Source organism: Corvus kubaryi, unplaced genomic scaffold, assembly GCF_017639235.1.
Source record: "Corvus kubaryi isolate FWS band 111438036 unplaced genomic scaffold, C.kubaryi_AGA036_p1.0 76, whole genome shotgun sequence".
NCBI lineage: Eukaryota > Metazoa > Chordata > Aves > Passeriformes > Corvidae > Corvus > Corvus kubaryi.
In genome coordinates, this window is record NW_024582063.1 from 4,939,387 (window position 1) to 4,961,641 (window position 22,255).

The window sequence follows — 22,255 nt, forward strand, 5'->3', positions numbered from 1 at the left end:
CTAAACCCGGCACAGGATTGTGGGTATGTGTTCTCCAGCCCTACTTTTTATTTACTGCCAGGGAGAGGAAATCCAGTCGTTTTCACCCTGTGGGTTAGGAATTATCTGTCTGTCCTGGTTGGGGCCATCCCAAAGCGCTGCTCCCAAGTCGGAAGGCAATGACTTGGCACCAGATGTGCTGAGATAGAGTGGGCTGAGGCCATTTAAACACAAAATGGCCAGGGTAGATGTAATAGTGATGCCTGTGGTATCAGCTGGGATCTCCAGAGGTGCCCTGGGGTAGAAAATTGGCCCTGACAGGGGAGGCTGGTTCCAGCTGGCATGGACAGCCCTCCTGCCTGCCAGCTTCTCTCTCTGCTGCTTTACCTGGGATGCTTGGAGAGGTGGGCAGGGAGAGCTGGGCTGCTGGTTAGAACATCCTTCCCCAGGCAGGTTGGTGTCTCCAGTGGGAGATTTGCAGCTCCTCCCAGCTCTGCTCCCCCTGCTTGGGTGCTGGAGATGAGTTTTCACTGCACTGTCCCCAGCTTGAGCTGCAGATTCAAGTTTGCTGCTCCAGCTCTTAGAAAGGAAGGGCCTCCGAGGCGTCTCCCTGCAAGCACTGAGGTTTGAAAAGATGCTGATCTCCTTAGGTTTGTTCTTATTTTTGCCTCCTCCCCTTCCAGCCCCTCCCTCCCTCCTCAACCCACAACCCCTTGAAGAGGAAATTCCGATAATGTCAACAGTTAAGCGTGGGGATGAGAACTCCTGGTGGCTGAGGACTTCCTGCATTTTGCTCTTTGTGTTTTGATTCACAATGATGAGAACCACAGCCATGGCAGCTCCTGGAGGATGTCCCTTCCCAGATTAGCTGCTTGACACCAGCATCTGAGGCCATGAGTCACCTCAGAGCCACATGGAAGCAATGCCCTGGTGGATGAAGCACATGAATGGGACAGAAGTAGGCTTTAAAAGCAGGACAGCCTTCAAGTATCCATTAAGAGGAGTGGGGGTGGCAGCATCTTTCCCCAGGTGTGGCTAAACACTGCTTGCCAGACCTCAGACTGGCAGTATGGTGTCCGCTGCTCCTCAGCAGCAGTGCCACAGTGTGCAGGTGGTAAAGGGAGGAGGGAAGGGCTGCTGCAAAGCTTTTCTTTTTCCAGGGGGATATTTTACTCCAAAGCTGACACCTGGGTGTGCATCTGGGTCTGATGAAAAAGCCAGGTGCTCCAGGGAAAGCCCAGATTTTGGCCAGCTTGCACCCAGCAGTCTGAAAGTGGGCTCCTTTACTGCTGCACATGTGGCTTAGGGTCATGCAAAACCACCCTGCTGGACATAAGAACGTGGCTTGTGGCTGTCTCTGACTCATCCCTGTTTTTTAATTCCCTCTCTTTGGTTCTTCTGGAGATGAAATTTAGTCCCTGGGGTGCAACTGGACCCCTGTGCATGGGCAGCGTGGCAGAGGAGCACAAACTTAGGGGTGTGCAGGCAGGTCGACCTGAGTCGTGTGAATCTGGAGTGTTCCTCTTCCCACTGCACAGATGTCCATGTGAAACTCCTGCTCAGAACGGCCATTGCATTTCTTTCCTCCCCTGCTGCCCTTATCTGTTGTCCTGGTGTCTTGCAGGCACAGAAGAGTAAGGCAGGATGGATGTGTACGACCCTCAGACGCTGGGTGTTATGGTCTTTGGAGGCTTCATGGTGATCTCAGCCATTGGGATCTTCCTGGTGTCCACCTTCTCCATGAAGGAGACGTCGTACGAGGAAGCCTTGGCCAAGCAACGCAAGGAGCTTGAGAAGACCCAGCAGCAGAAGTTAGAGAAAAAGAAGAAAGAGAAACCAGTTGAGAAGAAGGGAAAAGCAAAGAAAAAGGAAGAGAAACCGAATGGAAAGATCCCAGAGCAGCAGCTTACTCAGGAAGTGACGGACCCTCCCAAGGAAGTGGTTCCTGAGCCTGCTGTAGCGCCTGAGCCTGTCACAGTTGAGACTCCAGCTGCAGCAGTGGCAGTTGTCCCGCAGGAAAAGGAGAAACCTGTTCCGTCACCTAAGGAGAAGAGGAAGAAGGAGAAGAAGGTGGCAAAGGTAGAGCCTGCTCCTAGCCCGGTGTTGGCTCCAGCCCCTGTCAGCGTCCCCAAAAGTTCTCCGGTCCGGGAGGTGGCCCCTAAGGAGGTGCCTGTTGTGGCAGTGCCCCCAGTTGGCACTCAGCAAAGCGCTCCGGTCATCAGCTCTGTCACCGTCAAGAAAACCGAGGCTCTTCCAGCCCAGGAGGATCAGAAGCATGATGGACCTGCCAAGAAAAAGGCTGCATCCAAGAAGAAGAGTGAGCCAGGTAAGGCCAGATTCCTCTGCCTATATCCCCTTGGTCCAGCACACAGGTGTTGGAGAGTTACAGGTTCCCCTGGGATTTGTGTTGTGGGATCTGGACAGAGGAATGAACGAGAGGTGCATGTCCCTGTCCTGGGAGAGGGACAGCTGCTAAGGTGCTGCACATCTGGGTGGAAAGCCAGGATGAGGTGTTCTCCCCATAGAACCCTGACTTCTAAAAATACAGAGGAGCTCTCCCACACTTTTACATGGAGCTGGGTCACTGCTGGCATTTCCTCATCCTTTAGCGGAGGTGAAGAAGGATTCTTCAAGGAGAGAGGATTGATGGAGTTTTATACTGCAGGGGATTGGTCGTAGAGTAATTAGAGGGAAGTGACTTTGGATCTGTCACAGGGAAGGGAAAACTTGCCCATCATCAGTCATGCCTCACTTGATTGACTCAGAGATGGAAGAGATCAGGTGGTCCTGAATGCTGCAGAATATAAAAAGGTGTACGGAGGGGAAAATCAGCTCTGTAGCTGGGTTTGTGCCTCTCATTGTACCGGTGGGAACAGTTTGGGATTTATTTTTGGTTAAATGATAATGACAGGCACTAAAAATGTGAGTGCTTTCAGACCTGTAGAAGGGTTCCCATGTGGACGCATGGGAGAAATCTCTCAGGTGTTCTCAAAGATGTCATGTGATGTGCACTTCTTTAACAAAAAAAGCCCCAACCCACCAAACTAAAAGGCATCCCTTCTTCTGCAGCACATCCAAACCTGCTGTGCAGCCTGGCAGTTCCCACACCCACATTTTGGAAGAGGGCCTGCTACTCAGCAGGACATTTGCAGCTGCTGAGTTTCAAAGATGGGTTAAACTCCTTGAATCTTCTCTTCTGAGGAAAGGATTTTATTAAAGGCCATATCCACACGTGATGGTGTTTCAAACAGTTGGAGAAGCTGCTCCTGGAGGGTGTTGCAGGGGTGGTGTTGGGGAAACTGGAGGTGACTGGCTTGTTGTGTGCACCCATGTGAAAAACACAGTCCTAAATCCAAGCTGTAATGGCTGAGGGAATGTGGCTGGGAGATGAACTTTTAGCATTTGTTAAGTTGTGAGGTTTTTGCTGCTCCAAACTGAGATTCCCCTTGGGTATGAAGGAGAATGCTGCATGTCCTGAAAGCAAAGAGTGGTGTCCTAGCTGCTCCTGTGGGATTTTGCAAAGGAAAGCTCTCGGCGGGATTTGCAACGTGTTGTGGGCAGCCGTGGTCTCTCCTGAAATGCAAAGGAACAAATTATCCTGTGGCAGATAAAAATGGGTGCTCAAAGTGTCCAAGGACACATCCTCAGCACTGAAACAGATGGCAAAACTGACGAGAGCGGCCTGGGGTATTTTTCTCTTGTGTGGTTTGTTTCATCCATGTCTCCCAGGTCCCCTGGGGTGTACGAAGTGGCTCTTCAGACCACTCATCCAGCTGTGCTTTCCCATGGCAGCTTTGCCACATGGCTGCTCCTTGTTCCATTGCTCCGTCAGCGAGGTGCGAGGTTCCTGACTCTGCACGTGGGCTCGGTGTCAGCACTGGTGTCCCTGTGCCACAGCCTGGCAGGCTGCCCTGGCTCCGTGTGCCAGCTGCAAGGTGGGGTTTGCACAGTGCCTGCCCTTTCCAGAGCTCCCTCCCGCCACTCCACCTGGAGAGGGGCAGAATTCCGCTTGGCGTGTCCCTGCACGCAGCAGGACTGAGGCAGGGGATGCCGTGTGCTGTCCTGCAGCCCTGCAGTTGCCAACATGAGGAAAGTGTGAGCCAAGCCTCGGGCCCTGGTTGCACAAGGGGGTGGAGCTGGCCCGGCTGTGCTGCTGGGAAGTGGCTGCGGCTGGGGACGCAGACTCGGCTGCTGCCAGGGCTCGGCGCTGCCATCCCAAATGGATCTACCAGAGATCACTCAGCAATTACTGTCCCTGGCCAAACAGACTCGACTTGGGGAAAACTAATTTATTCCCAATTAAAGCAGATGAGAAACAGAGACAAAATTAAAAAAACACCTTCCCCCCTGCCCTTATTCCCAGGCTCAACTTCACTCCTTCCCTCCTGGCTCCTCTACCTCCCCTTCCTGAGTGATGCAGGAGGATAGGGACTGTGGTCAGTTTATTACAGCCGCACTCTGCAGCTGTTTCCTCCTCACACCTTTCCCCTGCTCCAGTGTGGGGCCTTCCATGGGCTTCAGTCCTTCAGGAGGAACCTGTTCCAGCATGGGCTCCATTCTCCAGAGGAGAATCTCTGCTCCAACACCTGCAGCACTTCCTCCTCCTCCTCCTTCTTTGAACTTCGCTGCTTGAGGCATCCAAAGCTTTGTATTCAAGAGACCCTGGTGTTAATGACTTCAGGGGCTCTGGAGCTACTGGACTCCAAACTGCTTTTCTTTCTGTGATTTTCTAGGAAAATGAGCCCACTGGGCCATAGATACAGTACGGGAACCCCTAAACCACTGCCTCTGGGTATTGTGACCATGTGCAGTGAGGTCCTACAACAGCATCATGGTCCCTGATGCTCCCTGGCTTTCCCAGGTTAGCAGAGGGGTAGGGGAAGGGTTGGAGTAATGTTGCTCCCTTAGCAAAGGGCTGGAATAAACCTGGCTGGTGAAAGGTGGGAGATGACCTCGCTGTCACCGGCACCACTGCGTGGAGTGACATCCTTCAGCAAGGTTGTGTTTTGGTGCAGTCCAGCTCCTGATGCCCAACATGTCTGAGCCTTCTGGCATTGGCAAAGCACTCTCAGCTCCTGCTGAGAATCTCTCAGTTTGGTAGAGGCTGATGGCTGGGACCAGTTGTTGAGCCAGGCAGAGGTGACAGCTGACTCAAGGAGCATGTGTGTGGTGTCATCTCCAGCGCTTCTCCTAGTGCTCTCTCTCAGAGAGGTACCAAATGTGACTGGAAATCTGGGTGGATGATGGTTTGAGATGGCAGTTGTGGGGTTGAAGCCAGCTGAGATGATACCATATTTCTGCTGTTGTCCCCAGAAGTCCCAACCCCTCCCCTTTCCTCCCTAGCACCTACGGATTCGGATGGGGCCCTGTACCTGCCCTACAAGACGCTTGTGTCCACGGTCAGCAGCATGGTGTTCAGTGAGGGGGAGGCCCAGCAGCTCATTGAGATCCTGACGGAGAAAGCAGGAATCATCCAGGACGCCTGGCACACGGTAGGGCTCTGCCAGGGCTCTGCTGAGCCTCAGGAGGTGCAAGGGGAGGGAAGGCACCCCATTTTCAGGCAGGCTGGCCCTGAGGGTGTCTTGGAGAATGGGGCTGAATTTTCCCCTGGAGCAGAGGGCAGGATGTTGTGCGTGTGGGGTGGAGGGGATGGGTCTGAAGGTGGTGGTCCCCACTGATGTGCCACCCCATGCTGGCAGGCCACGCAGAAGGGTGACCCCGTTGCTGTCCTGAAACGCCAGCTGGAGGAGAAGGAGAAGCAGCTCTCTGCCGAGCAGGAGGATGCAGCTGCTGCCAAGAACAAACTGCGGGAGCTGAGCAAGGTAAGCCCTGCGTGGCCCTCCTGGCATCCCCAGTGTGGGCTCTGCTCGTGGTGGCACTCCATGTGCCTCCTGCTCCCCGCATCTCAGCCCCCTTGCAGGTGAAGCCCAGGAACTCTTTGGACACTTCACCTGTTGGCTGTTTTCTTCCCAAAAAGGGGAGGAGATCCTCACCTGCCCCCCTCTCTTGGGCCTGCTCCAGTTTGGGGAGGTGCCAGCCCAAAGAACCGCAGGGTAATGCCCGCTGGCAGCCATGGGAAGAGCAGGGGAAAACCCTTTCTGTAAGAGATTGCAGCTTTCTTCTCCTTCAGGGAGAAAGGCAAATCCTCCCTTGTTTCAGATCCCCTGAGGTGAGAAGGTGCCTTTGTAAGGAGCCGGATCCTATTTACAGTGCCCTTCCGTGACTCACTCCCTGCCTCCTCCCTTTCTGGGTGTTGAAGGCAGAACAGATCCCTGCCACGCTGAACTTGTGGCTGTCAAGTCCATCTGCCTAATTTTTCTGCTTTGCCCCAAATGCTGTGTGATATTATATATCCTGGGGGAGGAAAATAAAATTCCAGGCTGTCTTACTCCTTTCTCTTAGCTGGCCCAACATGGAACAACAGTGGCATCCAGTGGCCACAGAGCCCAAAACAAAATGCAGGAGGAAATGTAAGTGCTAAGTGTACCTGGGTGTGGGGGCAGCAATGAAAGGGCTAAACTTTGTAGTCTGCTGAGCCAGGAGGCCGCATCCTCTTAAAACGGGGAAACCTGTGCTCTGAGGACTAACTGGGGTCCTCCTTTCCTGGAAGGAGCTGGTGGCCGAGCGGGCCAAGGCGGTGGCCGTGGAAGGCAAGCTGAAGGAGCAGCTGCTGGCCCGCGAGCGGGAGATCGTGGCGGTGCAGGCACGGATGCAGGCCAGCTACCAGGACCACGTCAGCGAGACCCAGCAGCTCCAGGGCAAGGTGAGCCCCAGGCCATGCTCTGCACCTGCCTCCTGCTGCTGCCAGGTGGCTGCTGGTGGCACATGTGTCACCTTCTGGAGAAGGCTGAGCTGAGGGAGGGGGCGAGAGCCTCAGGGAGGGGCGAGAACCTGCAGTGCTCCTGGGCCGTGGTGCCCAAGTTCCCCCCCAAATCCCTTTCAGGCTCCCCTAAACCCGCCTTAAACTCCCCCAAATCCCTTTCCAAACCCCTTCAAGTCCCCCCACACCACTCTAAGACCCACTTAATACCCCCAAAATTCCCCAAATACCTACCCCAACCCCTTTAGGCCCCCTCCCAGCCTCTTTGGAGAAGAGGCACGTGGGAGCATCCTCATGGGATGTCACACCCCTGGGGGCTGTCAGCATCAGCAGATGCTCCCCTGCATTGCCAGTCCCTCCTGCTCATCTCCTGGGCTTCGACAGGGGGAGCAAAAGGGCTGGGGGTGGCATTAACCCCTCTTGGGCTCCTCTAGATCCGGACCCTGCAGGAACAGCTGGAGAACGGCCCCAACACGCAGCTGGCTCGCCTGCAGCAGGAGAACTCCATCCTGAGGGATGCCCTCAACCAGGCTACCAGCCAGATGGAAAGCAAGTAAGGCTGGGGTGGGGGGGCAGAGCCTGGGGCTGCCCTCTGGCACTCCCTGGCTTCGCCACCCCCTTTCTCAAAGGTACTTCTACAGACACCCCAACTAGCTGGAGGAAGAGGAGGGAATGAGGGAGGAAGAGCTTGCCAAATGGCTCTTGGGGGTGCACCAGGAGAAACAAGGATGTTCTTCCCAAGTGAAAGGGCAGGGAATCCCTCTCTCCTTTGGGGTCACCTGTGCTGATGCCAGAACCAACAGGCAGTGGAGCAGGGAGAGGGGATCAGAAGGCACTGTGGTGTTTTTCCCCCACAGGGGAGCTCATACTCTCAAACTTGAGAAGAAATGCAGCTGGCTCTTTGATGGGAGTGATGCTGCAGAGAGCAGAGCTCAGCCCAATGTGTGCAGAACAAATAGGAGCTAGGTAGAAGAATTTCACACTCCTTTTTATAGACAGTCTGAAATGACTGGTGATTAACAGCAGGCAAATAATTACAGAGTAGGCTCCAGCTGTAGTGCTTCCTCTTGTGTCTGGGAACACAGATCCATGTGTCCTCTACTTCATAAGAAAGGAATGTCTCCTGTGACTGAAACAGGACTTTTCTAAAGTGTTTTGTTGGCTCTTTCCACCCCCTCCCTAAAGGACCAGGAATGTCCTAGAAACAGGCAAACAAAGCTCACCATGTCAGGTCCTGTGTCAGGCCCACAGGAGGGAGGATGTGTTCCCCCATGGTGACACCAGAGAGGCTTGGCTGGCCTGTGGGCTGAAGTAACCCTGCTTCTGTTGCTGCAGGCAAAATGCTGAGCTGGCCAAGTTGAGGCAGGAGTGCAGCAAGCTGATGAAAGAGCTGTCTGAGAAGTCGGAGGTGCTGCAGCAAGAGGAGCAGCAGAGGAAGAGCTGGGAGATCAAAGCGGCGGCCTCGGAGAAGCGAATCGAGCAGCTGCAGGTCAGGCAGGCGCCGGCAAACGCGCTCCCCTCGCAGGGATGGGTGGCTGGATGGCAGGGGATCCATGCACTTGGCCATGGGAAGGGCTAGGAGGGAGATGAATGTCCCTGGGTGGGAAGGAAGCTGCCTGGCAGGCTTCCTGATTGCTCTCCCCCCATTAGCTTGTCACATCAGTGTGCCCCTTGTGCAGCACTGCCAGCAGAGCCCAGGGAGCAGGATGCCCTGGTTGAAGCCATTCTGCTGCAGGTGCTCTCTCTCTCAGATGGTTTTTAGCCTGTTGCTCTCTCTCTCTGGTGTAGGAGACGGAGCTCGTGGCTTTTTTTGGTTGCCAGCAGGGAGTGGCTGGGTTTGGGGTTTTCAGGGGTGTTGAAAGGACACCTCCCAAGCAGAGCCTCTGAGCACACAGAGGTGTGCTCCTGGCAGGCAGGCTGGACTCACACAGGGAAGAGCATCTTCTTGGGATGTTGACAGTGCTCCTGCTGGGATCCTGCTGGGATGTTGCTAAGCTATGGGCTGGGAGCATTAATCCCAGTGTAGCAGACAGAGTGAGGGATGTCCTCAGGAATGTGCTGTGGTCTCTGAATTGCTCTGGCCTCTTCAAGAAGGGGCTGTGGTGGAGGAGACCTTTATCTGCACATGCCAAAATGGTTTTGTAGAGGAGTTCCTAGAGCAAGGGGCCTTCCATATCCTTGCTCTTTATTTTTTGTGTGCCTGAGGATGTGAATCTGTTTTGGATGGGCTGCATTTGGCTCCTGCTGCTTTTGCAGGTGAGGAGCAAGGAGAGTGATGTGAGCACACAGCTGGTGTGAAGGCAGGAGCTGCCTTCCTGGCTCAAAGCAGAAGTTCCTAGACATGCTTTTGGGAGAACTCCAGGCCTGTCAGCTTGCTGCACACCTTAATGCTAATTAAATAAATCACACTAGCTGGAAGACTCTAAAGTCATGTGCTGAAGGTGCTAGGGAGAATGTGTTCCACAGTAACACCTGGAGCTCTGAGCTGAGGATACTGAGTCAAATCCACAAAAAACAGAGCAGCTCTGCTTTCCAGGTGGTGCTGGAAGCATCCCTTGGACAGAGCCAGGCCTCCTGGTTTACCTTGTCCTGTCCCTGCCATTGCAAAGCAATTTTTCTCCCTCTGCAGGGGTGCCACTTGTACCTGTAAAGCCGCAACTCCTCCTCCTCCTTTGCCTTCCCTCTCAAAATGCCTGCCCTGGCTAGGCCTCTTCCTTGCTGCTTTGTATGATGGGAAAAATAGAAGTATTCCCTGGCCCAAATTGCACAGAAAATTCCTCCACGTGTGGAAACGTGGTTGGGTGTCTCTGTTCTGCAAAGCCCCGCGCCAGCCCCTCTCCCTGCTGGGCTGGGGCGATTTGAACCAGGGCTCTGAGAGGTTTTTCAGAGCTCTCCAAAAGAGAGGTTGGCCATGAAGTTGGCTCAGAACCGAGACATTTGGGTATTGTCTACTTCCCAACATGAGGGCTGGCACGGGATAAACCATGAGGGTGCTTCCCTGCGCAGCGGGAGCTGGGGGGGGGAAGGGTGACTTTATTCCCCCAAAACACAGCTTAAAAACAGGATTATGTGACACATGAAGCTTTATTTCAAATCGGCTGGGGTGTCTGTCACGCTCCAGGAAACCTTCTTTTCCTGCTGTGCAGGCTTACCAACGGGAGGCAGAGGTGATGCTGCAGAAGAGGCTGGACGAGGTCAGCGACGAGCTCCGCAAAACCCAGAGCAGCTACAAGAGCCTGTTGGCAGATGCAGAAAAGACCAAAGGGCAGCAGCAGAGCATTGCTGGTGAGGAGCTGGGATCAGCATGGGGAGGGCTCTGGGGCAGACTGGAGACTTTGAGAGCTTGGAGGAGCCAGCTGGGGCAGAATAAGTAGATCCAGGGATGAGTGGTGTTGGTGTGAGCAAGACATGGGCTGATCCCTGGTTCTATCCCAGGATGTTACTCCCAATGCCTCTCTCCTGTGCTGTCCTGCATCCCTGCCTGCCCTTTCTGTGCCTCCTCAAAGCACCCATGGCCAAAACTTCTTTGGCTACGATCCTGCTTGGATCAGAGCAGGGTAAGGAGTCTCCAGGTTTGTTTGCACGTTCCCTACCCTGTTTGTCACCCTTGCCTCCAACAGAACTGCAGGCCAAGCTGCTGAGCTCTGAGGCAGAGGTTAAAAGTAAGCTGCTGGAGTTGGACAGTGTGAAAGGGAAGCTGCAGGATGCCAGCTCGGAGAATACAAAGCTTCTGGAGAGGATCAAGTCCATCGAAGCTCTGCTGGAAGCAGGACAGATGCGGGAGGCAGAAAAAGACAGAGACCTGCAGGTTGTGTGCTCATTTAATTGGGGTGGGAGGAGGGGAGTGGGCGACACTGCTTGCACAATCCCTGCTTCGTCTTTGCTCTGGGATCCTCTCTGGGATGCCACTGAAAGGACTGACATGCATCACATGCCTGGGGCAGGTAATCAAAGTGCTTTCTCTCTTCCAGGCAGCCAATGAAGCAGAAATGAAGCAGCTGCAGTCAAGGTGGGTCCAGGTGCACATCCTGCTGTGGCACCTCCAGCTTGCTGTCCATGTGTCCCAGGCTTTCTCGAGCACTGAGCCTGTGGCTGAGGGCTTCCTGCCTTCCAGGCAGGCTTGGGGCTGCCCAGCTGGGAAGTCAAGGTCAATCCTGGCCAGCAGTGCTGTTTAAAATGTTAATTTGCTCTGCTGCTGGCCCTATGTAACAGCCAGTCCATTCTGAAGTAGGACTGAATTGCTGGCAGGCACGTGGAATCTGACCAGTCCCACAGAACAGGAGGTTCTACTGGTGTTGGTGCTGGGTGTGGGATGTCTCTGGTCCAAGTCCCTGCTCAAGGCTGGGCCAACCAGTGGAAGGTTTTTTAAAATGTTTCCAGGTATCTCCAAGGATAGAGATTCACCAGCACTCTGGGTCCCTATTCCAGTGTTTGATAACCTCTTCCCCTGCACCCCAGCACAGAAAGGTTTCCTGGCATTTAACTGGAGTTTCCCATGTCTTGAGTCCTGTCTGTTGCTCCTTGAGCATGTGCTGGGCACCTCCAATAAGGCCCAGGCTCTGCATGGGGTTAAGATTTCTCAGATGCCCCCACTGCCAGCAAGCATCCAGTATCCCTGTAAAGGAAGGCAGCTGTTGAGTTGTCCTGGGACCCCAAGAGACTTGTGTAGTTCTTCTCAACAGCCTGAACCTTGGTTTGCTCAAACTGGGGGTCCTTTCAGGGCATGTGGGGGATCTGAGGGTGTGGAGGGAAGCTGCAGCTCTCTGGTATCAAGTTGGCAGCCCTCATTTAGGATTAGTCAATATAGTGGGATGATACTTTTGAAATGCAGAGCTGTGGGCTCTCTCAGCCTGATGAGCCATGGACAGGAGCAGTCCCAGTTGTGCAAGCTGGAATTCCTGGCCTTTGCATCAGGTTGCTGCTTCATCTTTTTGTGTGTGTACAGCCAGCCAGTTACTTGATTGATTGTTATTGCTGGTAAGGGGGTAGAAAACCAGATCCCACTCCAGTATTGCCATGGCATGGTTTTTAGTCCTGCTCCCTCTTCCTCCTGCTGTGTGTAGATCCCAGAGCAGACCAGAATAGGAAGGGCTGTGGTCTCCATCTCGGGAGCTTGCTGCCCGTGAGGGAGGTGACTGCTCAGGCTCACTCCTGCATCCTGCCCTTCCAGACTCCAGGAGAAGACAAACCAGCTCTCAGCCTTGGAAAGGGAAGCCACGCAGCTGCGGGAGGCAGTGGAGCAACAGAAGGTGAAAAACAACGTACGTGAGTGACAGACCTCACCCATCTTGGTCACCTGCTGATGGCTCCGGGGTGTAGCCAGGGGCTCTTCAGCCCCACAGATCTCTGGAGGCATTGCCTCATCTGCCAGAGAACAGGAATACCACTGGCAGGCTGTACAGCTGGAGCTGGTGGGCTGCCTGAGCTGGCATGTCTGTCTCGTGTTCTCTTGGGAGATTTAGGACCTGGTAACCCAGAGGGATCCTACCCTGGTAGGGCCAAAGCAATCCCTGAGCAGGCTCCTTCACACCTTCCTGCTCCTCTGCTCCTTATCCCTCTACTGCAAGGTGGTGTCAGTTTTGTGGAGGCCACCCTGCATCCCTGCACTTGGCCTGTGTCCCCTGCAGGCATCCTGAGCATGCTTGTGGAGCTCCTGCCCCGTCCAGCTGCGGCCTGCTCCCTCCAGGGCACTGCCAGAGCAATGGGGTGTGTGGAGCCACTGGAAAGATGGGGGAGAAAGGAATGCATGTGGGCATGGGATGGAAAACTCCTGACCAAACCCAATTCCCTAGGCAGAGGCTTTGAAATCCCCTGCAGTGCCAGCAAGCAGCTTTGTGGCCCTTGACACGGTGTGTGGCTTATTGCCTTCTCTGTGTGGTCTCCACAGGACCTTCGGGAAAAGAACTGGAAGGCAATGGAAGCGCTGACCACAGTGGAGAAGGCGTGCGAGGAAAAACTGCTTGCTGCTACAAAAGCAAAGGTGAGCCTGGCTTTTCCCTGGTGTTGGAAGGGAAACATTCAGCTTCCTCAAGGCACCAGTGAGGCTTGCCCCGGGTTGCCTGCCTCCTTAGGAGCAGTGCTGGCCCAATGCTGCTGCAAGCTTCTCCAGAATTTCTCTTGAGGGCAGTGCACCCCTGGTACTGGTCACGGTTGGGGAGCCTGGAAGGTGGTTGAACTGGAAGTGACATTTTTGTGGTTCGCAGCATCAGCAGTTTTCTGTGTTGGCTGGTTTCCCCAGCCCTGTAGGCACAGAAAAGCAGGACCAGTGTTGTCACCCTGGCCAGCAGGTGCCCAGGACCTCCATCCACTGCAGTTTGTCCCTCTTTCAGGAAGAGCTGGCCCAACAGCTGGACGCGCTCCAGACACGAACCAAGCAGACGCTGCTCTCCGCCCTCCCCGGAGTCACCATGTCCTCACAGCAGGTGGGACAGGCTTCCTCAGCCCCCCCCAGAACCTCCTCTACATGGGAAGGAGAGATGTCTAAGCATCCTCCTTCTTCCTTGTTCTCTTTCTTCCAAACTCAGGATTATGACACGTGGCTGCTGGAGTTTAAGGAGAAGACCGTGGGTGTGCTAAAGCAGCAGATGATCACAACGGAGCCATCAGTAAGTGAAGGCTGGAAAGTGGAGGGATGAGGGAATGCTGGAGGGTCACATGTTCCTTCTCCTCATCTCTCTCCCCTTCCCTCTCCTTTTAGGATTCAGCTCTTAAATTAAAAGAGGCAGAGGAAGCGCAAAGCACTTTACAAGCAGAATGTGAGCAGTACAGAACGATCCTCGCAGAGACAGTAAGTTCCTGCTCTTTGCACTGTGTTGGTTTCCCACTGGAAATTCCTCCCTGGAGAGGTCTCCTGGCAACCCAGGCTGCCTGTGAGCTCAGGGTGGGCATCCCTTGGTGTGTTGGGGGGGCAGAGTATTTGTCAGTGAGACAGAGGAACAGGATAAATGTGAGTTTCTAGAGCTCTTCTTCAGCCTAAGTGTGTTGGAAACCTTGCTGGTGGTGATGGGATAAGACACAACAAGGGGTGGTTGAGCCAGAACAAGGATTAGGAGCCCCCAGCCCCACCTGAGGCATCTCATTCTGTCACCTGTTGTTTGCCTCAAATCCTTGGAGAGGCTTTGGCTATGCCAAGGCTTCTGGCCCTTGCACTGCTCGGTGCCCGGTGGGGGCTGGAGGAGGTTTGGGCTCAGCTGAGGCTTTGCCTGCAGGAAGGGATGCTGCGAAACCTGCAGAAGAGCGTGGAGGAGGAGGAGCAAGTGTGGAAGGCAAAGCTCACAGCCTCTGAAGAGGAGCTCCAAAAGGTGCGTGTTGGTGACACACCTGGGCTTGGTGCTCCTGGAGCTGGACTTCCAGGAGAAGGGGATCTGTTGGCTATGAATTGGTTGATGATCCTAAGCGTTCCTGCCAGCTGTGAACACCGAGACACAGGGACTTTCTTTTCTCCCCAAATCTACCCCTCCTGTCACCAAGCCAGCTGACAAAAAGCCCACCTCACGTAGAATGTTCCCTCTTGAATGCAGAACTGAGATTAAGCTATTTTCCATGGTCTGGCTGCTCCTTGTCCATCACGTGGGGTATTGGCGTTAACTGGGGCTGCAGGGAGGTGGGGAAGCGGTTGTACAAGAGATGTTTGATTTCTCAGCCCGCTGCTGGCTCCTGCAGCGCCAGCACTGCTGAGGGCTGGTGTAGGATTGCACAGGGTGACGTGGCTGCTGATGGTGTGCGTGATGGGAAGAACGTGATGAGAAGAACGCCTGGTGCCTCGGGCAGCTCCCAGAGCAATCCTGCCTCTCGGTGGAGAGGAGGTGAATTCCTCCTTTCCAAAAACTTCAGCATCTGTGGAGTCTTTAAAAAACCAGCCCGGGTTTAAGTGCTTTTTCTGGCAGCTTGGCCTCTCTTAATAATGAAGTCCATGCCACCTCATCGGAAAGTTGCTGCTTCCAAACCAAAAACTGCTTTCAGCAGGAAGCTTGTGCTGAGTCTGCTGCTGGTTTCTTGGGTGTTGAAACCTGACTGCAGCCACCTGAAGCACTGCAGGCAAGAGCTGTTGCCTTGCTCCACGATTTATTGCATGTGTGTGTTAGACTCGTCCTCCCTGGGAAGGAGAGCTCCTCTGTGGAGCTCCCCTTGGATGTCAGACTTCTACCTGATGGGTGCAGGATGAGGTGGGAGTGAAGCAGCAGCCAGTTTTTGATTGAGCCAGAGGTGCTCAGTGTCCTTCTCTGATCTTTTCTGCTTCAGTCACACCTGCAGCTGAAATCCCTGGAAGGCATGGTGGAGAAGTTGAAAGCGGATCTGCAGAGCACAGATCAGGTGAGGTTTTTTGGGGAGGGGAGGTCTCTGCATGGGTACCAGAGAGGCGCACGCTGTGCTTGCCTTGAGTCAGGCCCCATCTCCTGACTTGCCTTGGGGAGGGCAGGCTTTAACCATAGGATGTTTGGGATGTGTTGGACCTCAAGCAATCAACCCCCTCCTGCTTTCCTCTCTTTTAATCCAGTTAAAGGAATACACCTCTCTTCTGGAAACGCAACTGGAAAATCACTTGGAGACAGCCAGCTCCGAGCGCCAGAACTACACAAAAGAAGTTGGAGCCGTAAGTGTGGTGGCTGCTGCCTTCTTCACCTTCTTCTAACCCTGACTCACCACCCATGCACGTTTTGAGGATTTGAGGAGTGCCCTGGGATTCTGGGAGGTGCCCCAGGGATCTGCAGCTTTGCAAAGAAGGAGAAAACAGATGGAGATGGTTGCTCCAGTCTGGGTTGCAGACTCCTAAAGCCAGGAGAGCCATGGGCAAGGTGATGGGTCAGGGAGATCTGTATGGAGGTGCTGTTTGCTGCTCCCAGGTGGCCCGTGTGGTCTCTGTGGCTCAGGTGAGACAGGCCTGTCCCATGGCTGTCTCTCTGAGCAGGCATCAGCAGGCAGATCAGCACGTGATGCCACCATGACCTCTTTGAGATGTTGCATCATAAAAAAGCCTCCTTAGGCCAAAGAGTTCCAAAACCAAGTGCATAAAAGGACTATTTTTTTTCTCCTTTCTGTTCCTCCTCGACAGTTGAGGCAGCTCTTGTCAGAGTCCCAGGAGGAGCTGGAGGCAGCAAAGACTGAAACGCAGAAGCAGAGCAAGGAGCTGGCCCTGGTAAGGAGGGACCCTGGGAGATGCCCTGCTGGGTCCTTGGGGCTGGTTTGCAAACCAGCTGTGGGGCCAGCACCCTTCCTGTGGGGCTGAGGGAGGGCAGGAAGGCACAGCCATTGCATGGGGAAGCCTGGTGGGGACCACATATTCAGAGGCAGTGCTTGAGACCCAGAAGGAGATTTTTTACTTGCCTGTCTTTCCTCCTGATTGGGAGGTGATGGGGGTGAGAAGCAAGGGAGAGCAGCAAGGCTTGCTCAAGCTGCTGTGTAGCAGAAAAACCCAGCTGCCCCACCACTGGACACTTGTCACCACACCACCACTCTGGGGCAGGGGTTTGTGTGTTCATCCATCCGTCCATCCATCCCAGAGCAGATGAGGTGGGTGCTCTGCACCCCTGGGAGCTGTCATGCCTCCAGCTGCCCAGGTTAGGTACCACTGTCCTGCTCTGGCAGAAACCGAGGTGGTTTTCCAAACATTCCAGCTCATGTGCAAGCCAAAAAGCTGGCAGGCTTTACCTGTAGGCCCCTGTGGGTCGTGTGAAGGCTGTGGCACAGAGATATTGCTGCTTGCTGCTCCTCCCTCAGGCCAGGCAGCAGCTGAGTGAGGTGAAGAGCCACGTACAGGAGGGAGAATAGTGGGGTTACAAGCTGAGCCAAGTGAGCCTGCACCCCTCGAGGTTGGGGTGGTGAGACCACTCCTGTGGAGGCTCTGACCCTTAACCATGTCCCTGGCCTGTGTCACCATCTCTCACCACATGGAGAACTGCACACAACTCTGCTCAGGGCTGCCACAGCTGTGTTGTGTCCCACCCTGTGTTGGGGGCAGCCAGCCCAGCCCCGCCTCTCCCAATCAACCATGGATCCTGTTCCCATAGGGAATATAGCAGCCAGCTTTCACCAGGCTGTTCCCCTTGGGAGCCCTCTGTCCTGGCACCAGGCTGGCAAGGTTTGGGGGATGCAGGCAGGACATGCTCCAAGCCCTTGGGCCAGCACTGCCATGTGACAGTGCCCTGTGGGGCTCAGAGCTTGGGTCTCCTCAGAGGAAGGGGACAATACCCTGACAGAGCTGTGCTGGGATCCCTTCCCAGCCAGTGGGGATTAGGATTACAGAGGCTCCATAAATCTTGCTGGAGCTGGGCTGAGGGCATTAGCAGCAGCTGTTCCCTTCCAGGCTGACATCTCTGCCAGTGGCAGTGCTCTTTCTCTTTTAATCCTGTTAACTGTGGAGCCTTCTCCCAGTCATGGGAGCCTGCCAGGCACATCTTTCTCTATGGGGTGCCTCTCATCCCACATGCCAGCTGGTGCTGCCTGAGGAGCAAGCAAGATTTACTAGTGCTAAGCCAAGCCCCAGGCCCCCCCATCAGCAACCTCCCAGCAGAGGGGGGATGCTGGTACCTATTGCCCATTGGTGCCATGGTGAATGCTTCCATTTTTATTTCTTCTGTCCAGCCCAGCTCTCTTGGTGATGTCCCTGCTAGCTCATTTCGTGAGTCTTTTTAAAATTTTATTTCTGGGTGTTTTCCCCTCTTCTCAACACAGCTGAAAACCCAGCTGGAGCAGAACGAAATGCTGGCGGAGAAGGAGCAAATGCTGCGGCAAAAGCTGGCACGGGAGCTGGAGGAGGTGGGTGTGGGCGAGGATACCAGGGTTTGCAAAGCCTTCCTGGGTTCTTGGCTGCTAATAAAGCCCAAGAATTAATTTGAAGAATTAATCTGAAGGCTTTTTCCCCATCACTGTCCACACCTCAGACATGGCTGTGAGACATTCCCTCCCACATCTGAAGGACTTCTTAGAGCTGCTGTGCTAAAGCCATGTGGCATCACTGGCCCCTCAAATTCAGCTCGCCCAGTGCCCCCATGTCTTGTGCCAGGTTTTTGCTTTGAGGGTTAAGGGCTTTAGCTGGGTTTCCTGCTGCTCCTGGTGAGAAATGCCATCTCCCTGGTGGAAGCTGTATCAGCATAAGCAATGCCTTATGTGCCTGTACAACCCAGCTCTTCAGCAGGACACACCCAGAGGGCATTCAGGGATGGCTGGAGCAGGATGTGTGGGAGATGCCGTTGGCTTCTGTGCTTACTGAGTGTGTCCTTTTGCAGGCCCAGAGCTTAGCACGCAGCTTGCAAGCAGAGCTGGAAAAGCTGAGACTGGCTGAACATGCAGCAGCTTCAGACAGGGAGGAGGCCCAACATCTCAAGGTGATTTGGCTGTGCTATGACAGCAAAAGTCATGTCCGAGCAGGACTAAAGGCATGATTTATCATTTCTGAGGATGGAGGAGTGAGGCCCATGGTTACCCTGCAGGAGAGGGCTGAGAGCTCCACCGTGGCTGAAGGACAGCAGGGTCACAGCTACTGCATCCCTGCAGGCCAAGAGAAGTGTGATGCCCTGAGCAAACACACACAGGCTGGGCTTTTCACACACTGGGAAAGCATCCAGTCTCAGCCCATGGCATCTCCAGGGGGCCAGAGAGAGCTGTAGCTTTGGGGGATGCCTGTTCTCCCTGTCCAGGAGGGAAGTAGGTGTTCCCCTGGCCTGTGGTCACTGAGACAGCTTGATGCAGGCCTGAGGTGGCCTGAGGTGCTTTGAAGGGGGGAAGGTCAGCAGGCAAAGGGAGGCTCAGGCAGATGCCTTCTGTTGACTGCCATGTAGGAAAGACTTGAAAAAGAAAAAAAATTAACAAAGGACCTGGGCCAGGCAGCAACCAAACTACAGGAGCTACTGAAGGTTACCCAGGACCAACTGGCCAAAGAGAGAGAAATGGTGAAGAAGTTGAAAGAACAGCTTCAGGAAACGGTACTGGTGGTGGCCATGGCCCTCCCCTTGATGCTGGTGGAGGCCATGGGGCAGTGTGCACCAGGCAGGGGTTTAAAACTGGAGGCAAGGTGGCCTTTGCTGCCAGAAACCATTTGGGTGGTTTTGGGAAACCCTGGGATCACATGAGATGGTGGTCAAAGTTCTCCCTGCCCCATCTGTGAAATGCTTTGGGGCTTGAGCTGCCATGAGAAAAAGGTTGAGCCAGTTGAGTAACCCACTTCTTTTTTCCTTCTCCAGGGGAAAGAGGACAGTTCAAAGGAAGGGACTTCAGTTTGACGAGTCTTCACCCTGGACCTTACAGTAAACTTACCAAAATGCCTTACACATTCCTAAAAATAAAAATTTATGCTGAATTTACTGTAGATAAAAGATACCAAGCCATTAGCGACCCAAAACCTAGTTTTGAAACTTACAAGAAAACATACAAAACCCCCCCCAAAAACCAGCCAGTAAACACTGCAGTTTGTAAGAAAATCTTCATACTGTTTTGTACAAGTCTTCGTTTCCTGGGGAGCTGCTGTGGCCATGCTGGGCACACGCTGGGGCTTCACCCTCCTGTTCCAGCAGAACCCACCAACGTGTGAAAAGGGAAGACTGCGTTTGTACATCAACCAGTGCAATTATATTTTTTTTCTTTTTTCTGTTTTTTTCTTTCCTTTTTTTTTTGAGTGAAAGGAGTGTGAAAGTAAGACCCACCATGGAAGGATGCCCTCTTGGATGGGTGGCTCTTGGCACGTGTATTTCTGGGTGTCGATGCAATTAAAATGATGTAGTGAAAAGAGCTTGTCCTTGCTTTGTTTTTCTTGGGGTTTTGTTTGTATTGGGTTTTTTAAATTTGCAAGCCAGGTAGGGTTTTGGGGTCACTGAAGAAGGACTCTGCTTTGGCCAAGAACATCTTCTTTATTCCCCCCTTGCTTGTTATGTCACAGAAGCCATCCCCTGGTTTTGATCCACTATAGGCAAAGGAGAGAAACAATTCCTTCCCACTGATGATCCAGGGCTGGGCTCCCTGTGTGGGGGTTGGCAGAGGGATTGACACTTTTGCCATGGCAGTAGGGGCATGGTGGGGACAGGGACCACTCCTCCTGCTTGCTTTAAAACCTAGTGCTCCCCTGTAATCTGTCCCTGTGGGTGCTGTGTGGTGGTGGCCCGCAGTTACCATCAGGCTCTCCAGTCCTCTGTTTTCTTCTTGTGGCTTTCCTTTTTATTTTTTTTTTCCAATTGTTCATTCTTTTGTTGTTCTTTCCTTTTGTTTTCCTTTTTTATTTTTGAGCTGGTTTCTTAGGAAATGGCAGAGGCCACGTGACAGCTTGGTGGCTGTCTCCCCACAATAAAGCTGCTGAGCCCAGTGCTGACATCAGCAGGATTTGAGAGAGGGGAGGAAAAGGCCCCTCAGTCACTCCAGTGCGTGCAAAGAGCCAAGGCCAGGAAGGAGGATGAGGGGCAGACCTGCTTCCATTTTGTTCCTGGGGAAGGCCAATGTGTGACCAACCACTGTACTACACACCAGAGACCCCACAGGACTGGGACATCCTGTCCCTGCCTCAGCACTGTGGCTTTTGGGGCCATGATGAAGGGTGCAGGAGGAGGGTGTGTGATTCATCTGGGACCAGATAAGAGAAAGGGCCAAGAAAATGGGGAGCTGAAAGCCACCCCCTACCCCCCCCCCTTGTGTCTGTTCCCCCACTCCCCCTCCCAGCACAGGTGGCAGATGGGGCTGGTCTCCCCATCCTAGAGGGACAAACTCGGGAAGCAGACCTTTGCCCCACAGCCAGGATTAGCCTGTGGTTTATCTTCCTGGACTTCGTGGCACATACAGAGGAATGCATGAATCAAGGGCCACTGGTGACCTCAGCCTGTCAGCATTGGCACTCTGTTGGATTGAAGCTCCCCAAGAGTGAGGGAATGCCCACATTTTATCAGGATTGCACAAAACCCCCACCCAGCCCACAGGCTGGAGGGAGCTGTCGAGCATGGCAGGGTGGCTCTCACCCCCCAGGAGCCATGGAGAAGGGCCCCGCAGCCACAGGTGCCAGGAAGTGACGCAGTTCCTTTGGTTTTGCAGTTTTTTGCTTTTGCAACAACTTTTTCCTTTATTGTGGGGTTCCTGTGCAGAGATACCCAGGCCTGTCCACAGAAACAGTAACAGACCCCAAAACAGCCAGTGCAGGGAGTGCACCAGAGCAGGTTAGATCCAGCGGGGCTCCAAAGGCTGCCCCAGAGCAGGTTCAGTGTGCCCAGCCCCGGGGCACACAATGCTGAGCTGGCTGTTTTAGGAAGAAAGAGAGGGACTGTTCCTGTGACACAAAGCTGAAAAAAACCCAATGCTCTTTGGGGAAAGACATTTAGCTGATTTTTTTACACCTGTAGTGGTACTGTTGCCATTTTTTAACTCCCTTGGCACCTTGATGGAAGGGAAAGGCCATCCTGAGGGGCCAGGAGAAAGCCAAACCTTGCCCAAGACCATATGGAACTGAGGCCTGGCCAGCCCCTGCTCTCCCCACAGGTGGTGGGATTTTGCCATGTGCCCAGCCAGAGTCACCTCCTTTCCTCCAGGAGAGCCACCCAGGCTTGGTGCTTGGCAGCTTATGACTCACAGCAGCCCCTGCCCTGCAGGCAGGTACCTTTACTGGTAAAGATCATGAAGTTGCTCAGCTGCAGTGACTTGGAATAAGAACACTGGATCCTCCTTCTGCTGATTCAGCCATGCCTGGAGTTACTTTACAGCCTGGGTGCCTGGGCTTATCAAGGCACAGTTTAAGACACTCAATTAAACCTTGGTTGTAAATTACATTTACACTGCCTGCTGTTTACACTGAGGCCTGAATTATCAGTCTTCATTTCCTGTTCTCATCTTCTCCCAGGCCCAATGGACAAAAATGGCTTTTGGGTAACCATTGCCTGCATGTAGACTTCAAAATGTTTGCACTACCTGGGCAAGTCCTGCTGAACTTGTGCAACTGAGCTGCCTCCTTCACCTGAATCTCTTCACCTTGTTCTTCATGTAATCCTGTTAGGAAGTGATTTCTCCCAGCAACCAGCCAAGTTATAAGGAAGCATTCATCATGTTGTCTCTCCCTGCTTTTCTTGCCTTTTCAGAAGGTCTGGGTGATTTAGGAGAAGAAAAGACGCAAGAGTTTCAACCCCTCAAAAAGCAGGACAAACAACCCTGAGAGGCGAAGTTTGGCCAGCAAACCCCACAGTGTGGACAAGCCCACAGCACTGTAGCTCTGAGGATTAAGACTGTTAGCTCTGGAGCACAAAGATCAATACACTTTGGGACCTGTGCAGAGTCCTAAAAGCAGCCAGACTCTCCAATTGACTGAAGCTGCCACACCCTGCCAAGGCCCAAAGTGTCACCTCTTATCACTCAGTTCTGGGACTAAGGCACTTTGAAACCAAGTCCCCAGTCCAAGGGCTTTCACATTGCGGGAAGTGCTCTCCCTTACAGGTCTGACATCCTTCCTCTTTTGCAGTGTCTCCTGCTCCATTTTCTGACCAAGGAAGGAAATCC

The 22,255-nt window shown here is 53.7% G+C and overlaps 1 protein-coding gene across 4 annotated transcripts; it reads left to right on the forward strand.

The window, feature by feature from the left end:
* The first annotated feature begins 1,580 nt into the window (after nt 1–1,580).
* On the forward strand, nt 1,581–19,522 carry RRBP1 (ribosome binding protein 1). Of its 4 annotated transcripts, XM_042051770.1 has the most exons (22): nt 1,582–2,305; nt 5,323–5,471; nt 5,679–5,801; nt 6,590–6,742; nt 7,234–7,352; nt 8,135–8,288; nt 9,946–10,084; nt 10,420–10,607; nt 10,771–10,808; nt 11,970–12,060; nt 12,687–12,779; nt 13,129–13,221; nt 13,324–13,404; nt 13,497–13,586; nt 14,008–14,100; nt 15,041–15,112; nt 15,297–15,392; nt 15,852–15,935; nt 17,471–17,554; nt 18,025–18,123; nt 18,577–18,720; nt 18,979–19,522. In XM_042051770.1, exons 1-22 carry the CDS (start codon nt 1,624–1,626, stop codon nt 19,015–19,017), a joined length of 2,904 nt encoding a protein of 967 aa, XP_041907704.1. In that variant the 5' UTR covers nt 1,582–1,623; the 3' UTR covers nt 19,018–19,522. The 4 variants fall into 4 exon arrangements, with proteins under 4 accessions (XP_041907705.1, XP_041907704.1, XP_041907706.1 ...); XM_042051771.1 differs by lacking the exon at nt 17,471–17,554 and having other exon boundaries at nt 1,581–2,305; nt 5,293–5,471; XM_042051772.1 differs by lacking the exon at nt 18,577–18,720 and having other exon boundaries at nt 5,293–5,471.
* The last annotated feature ends 2,733 nt before the right edge of the window (nt 19,523–22,255 follow it).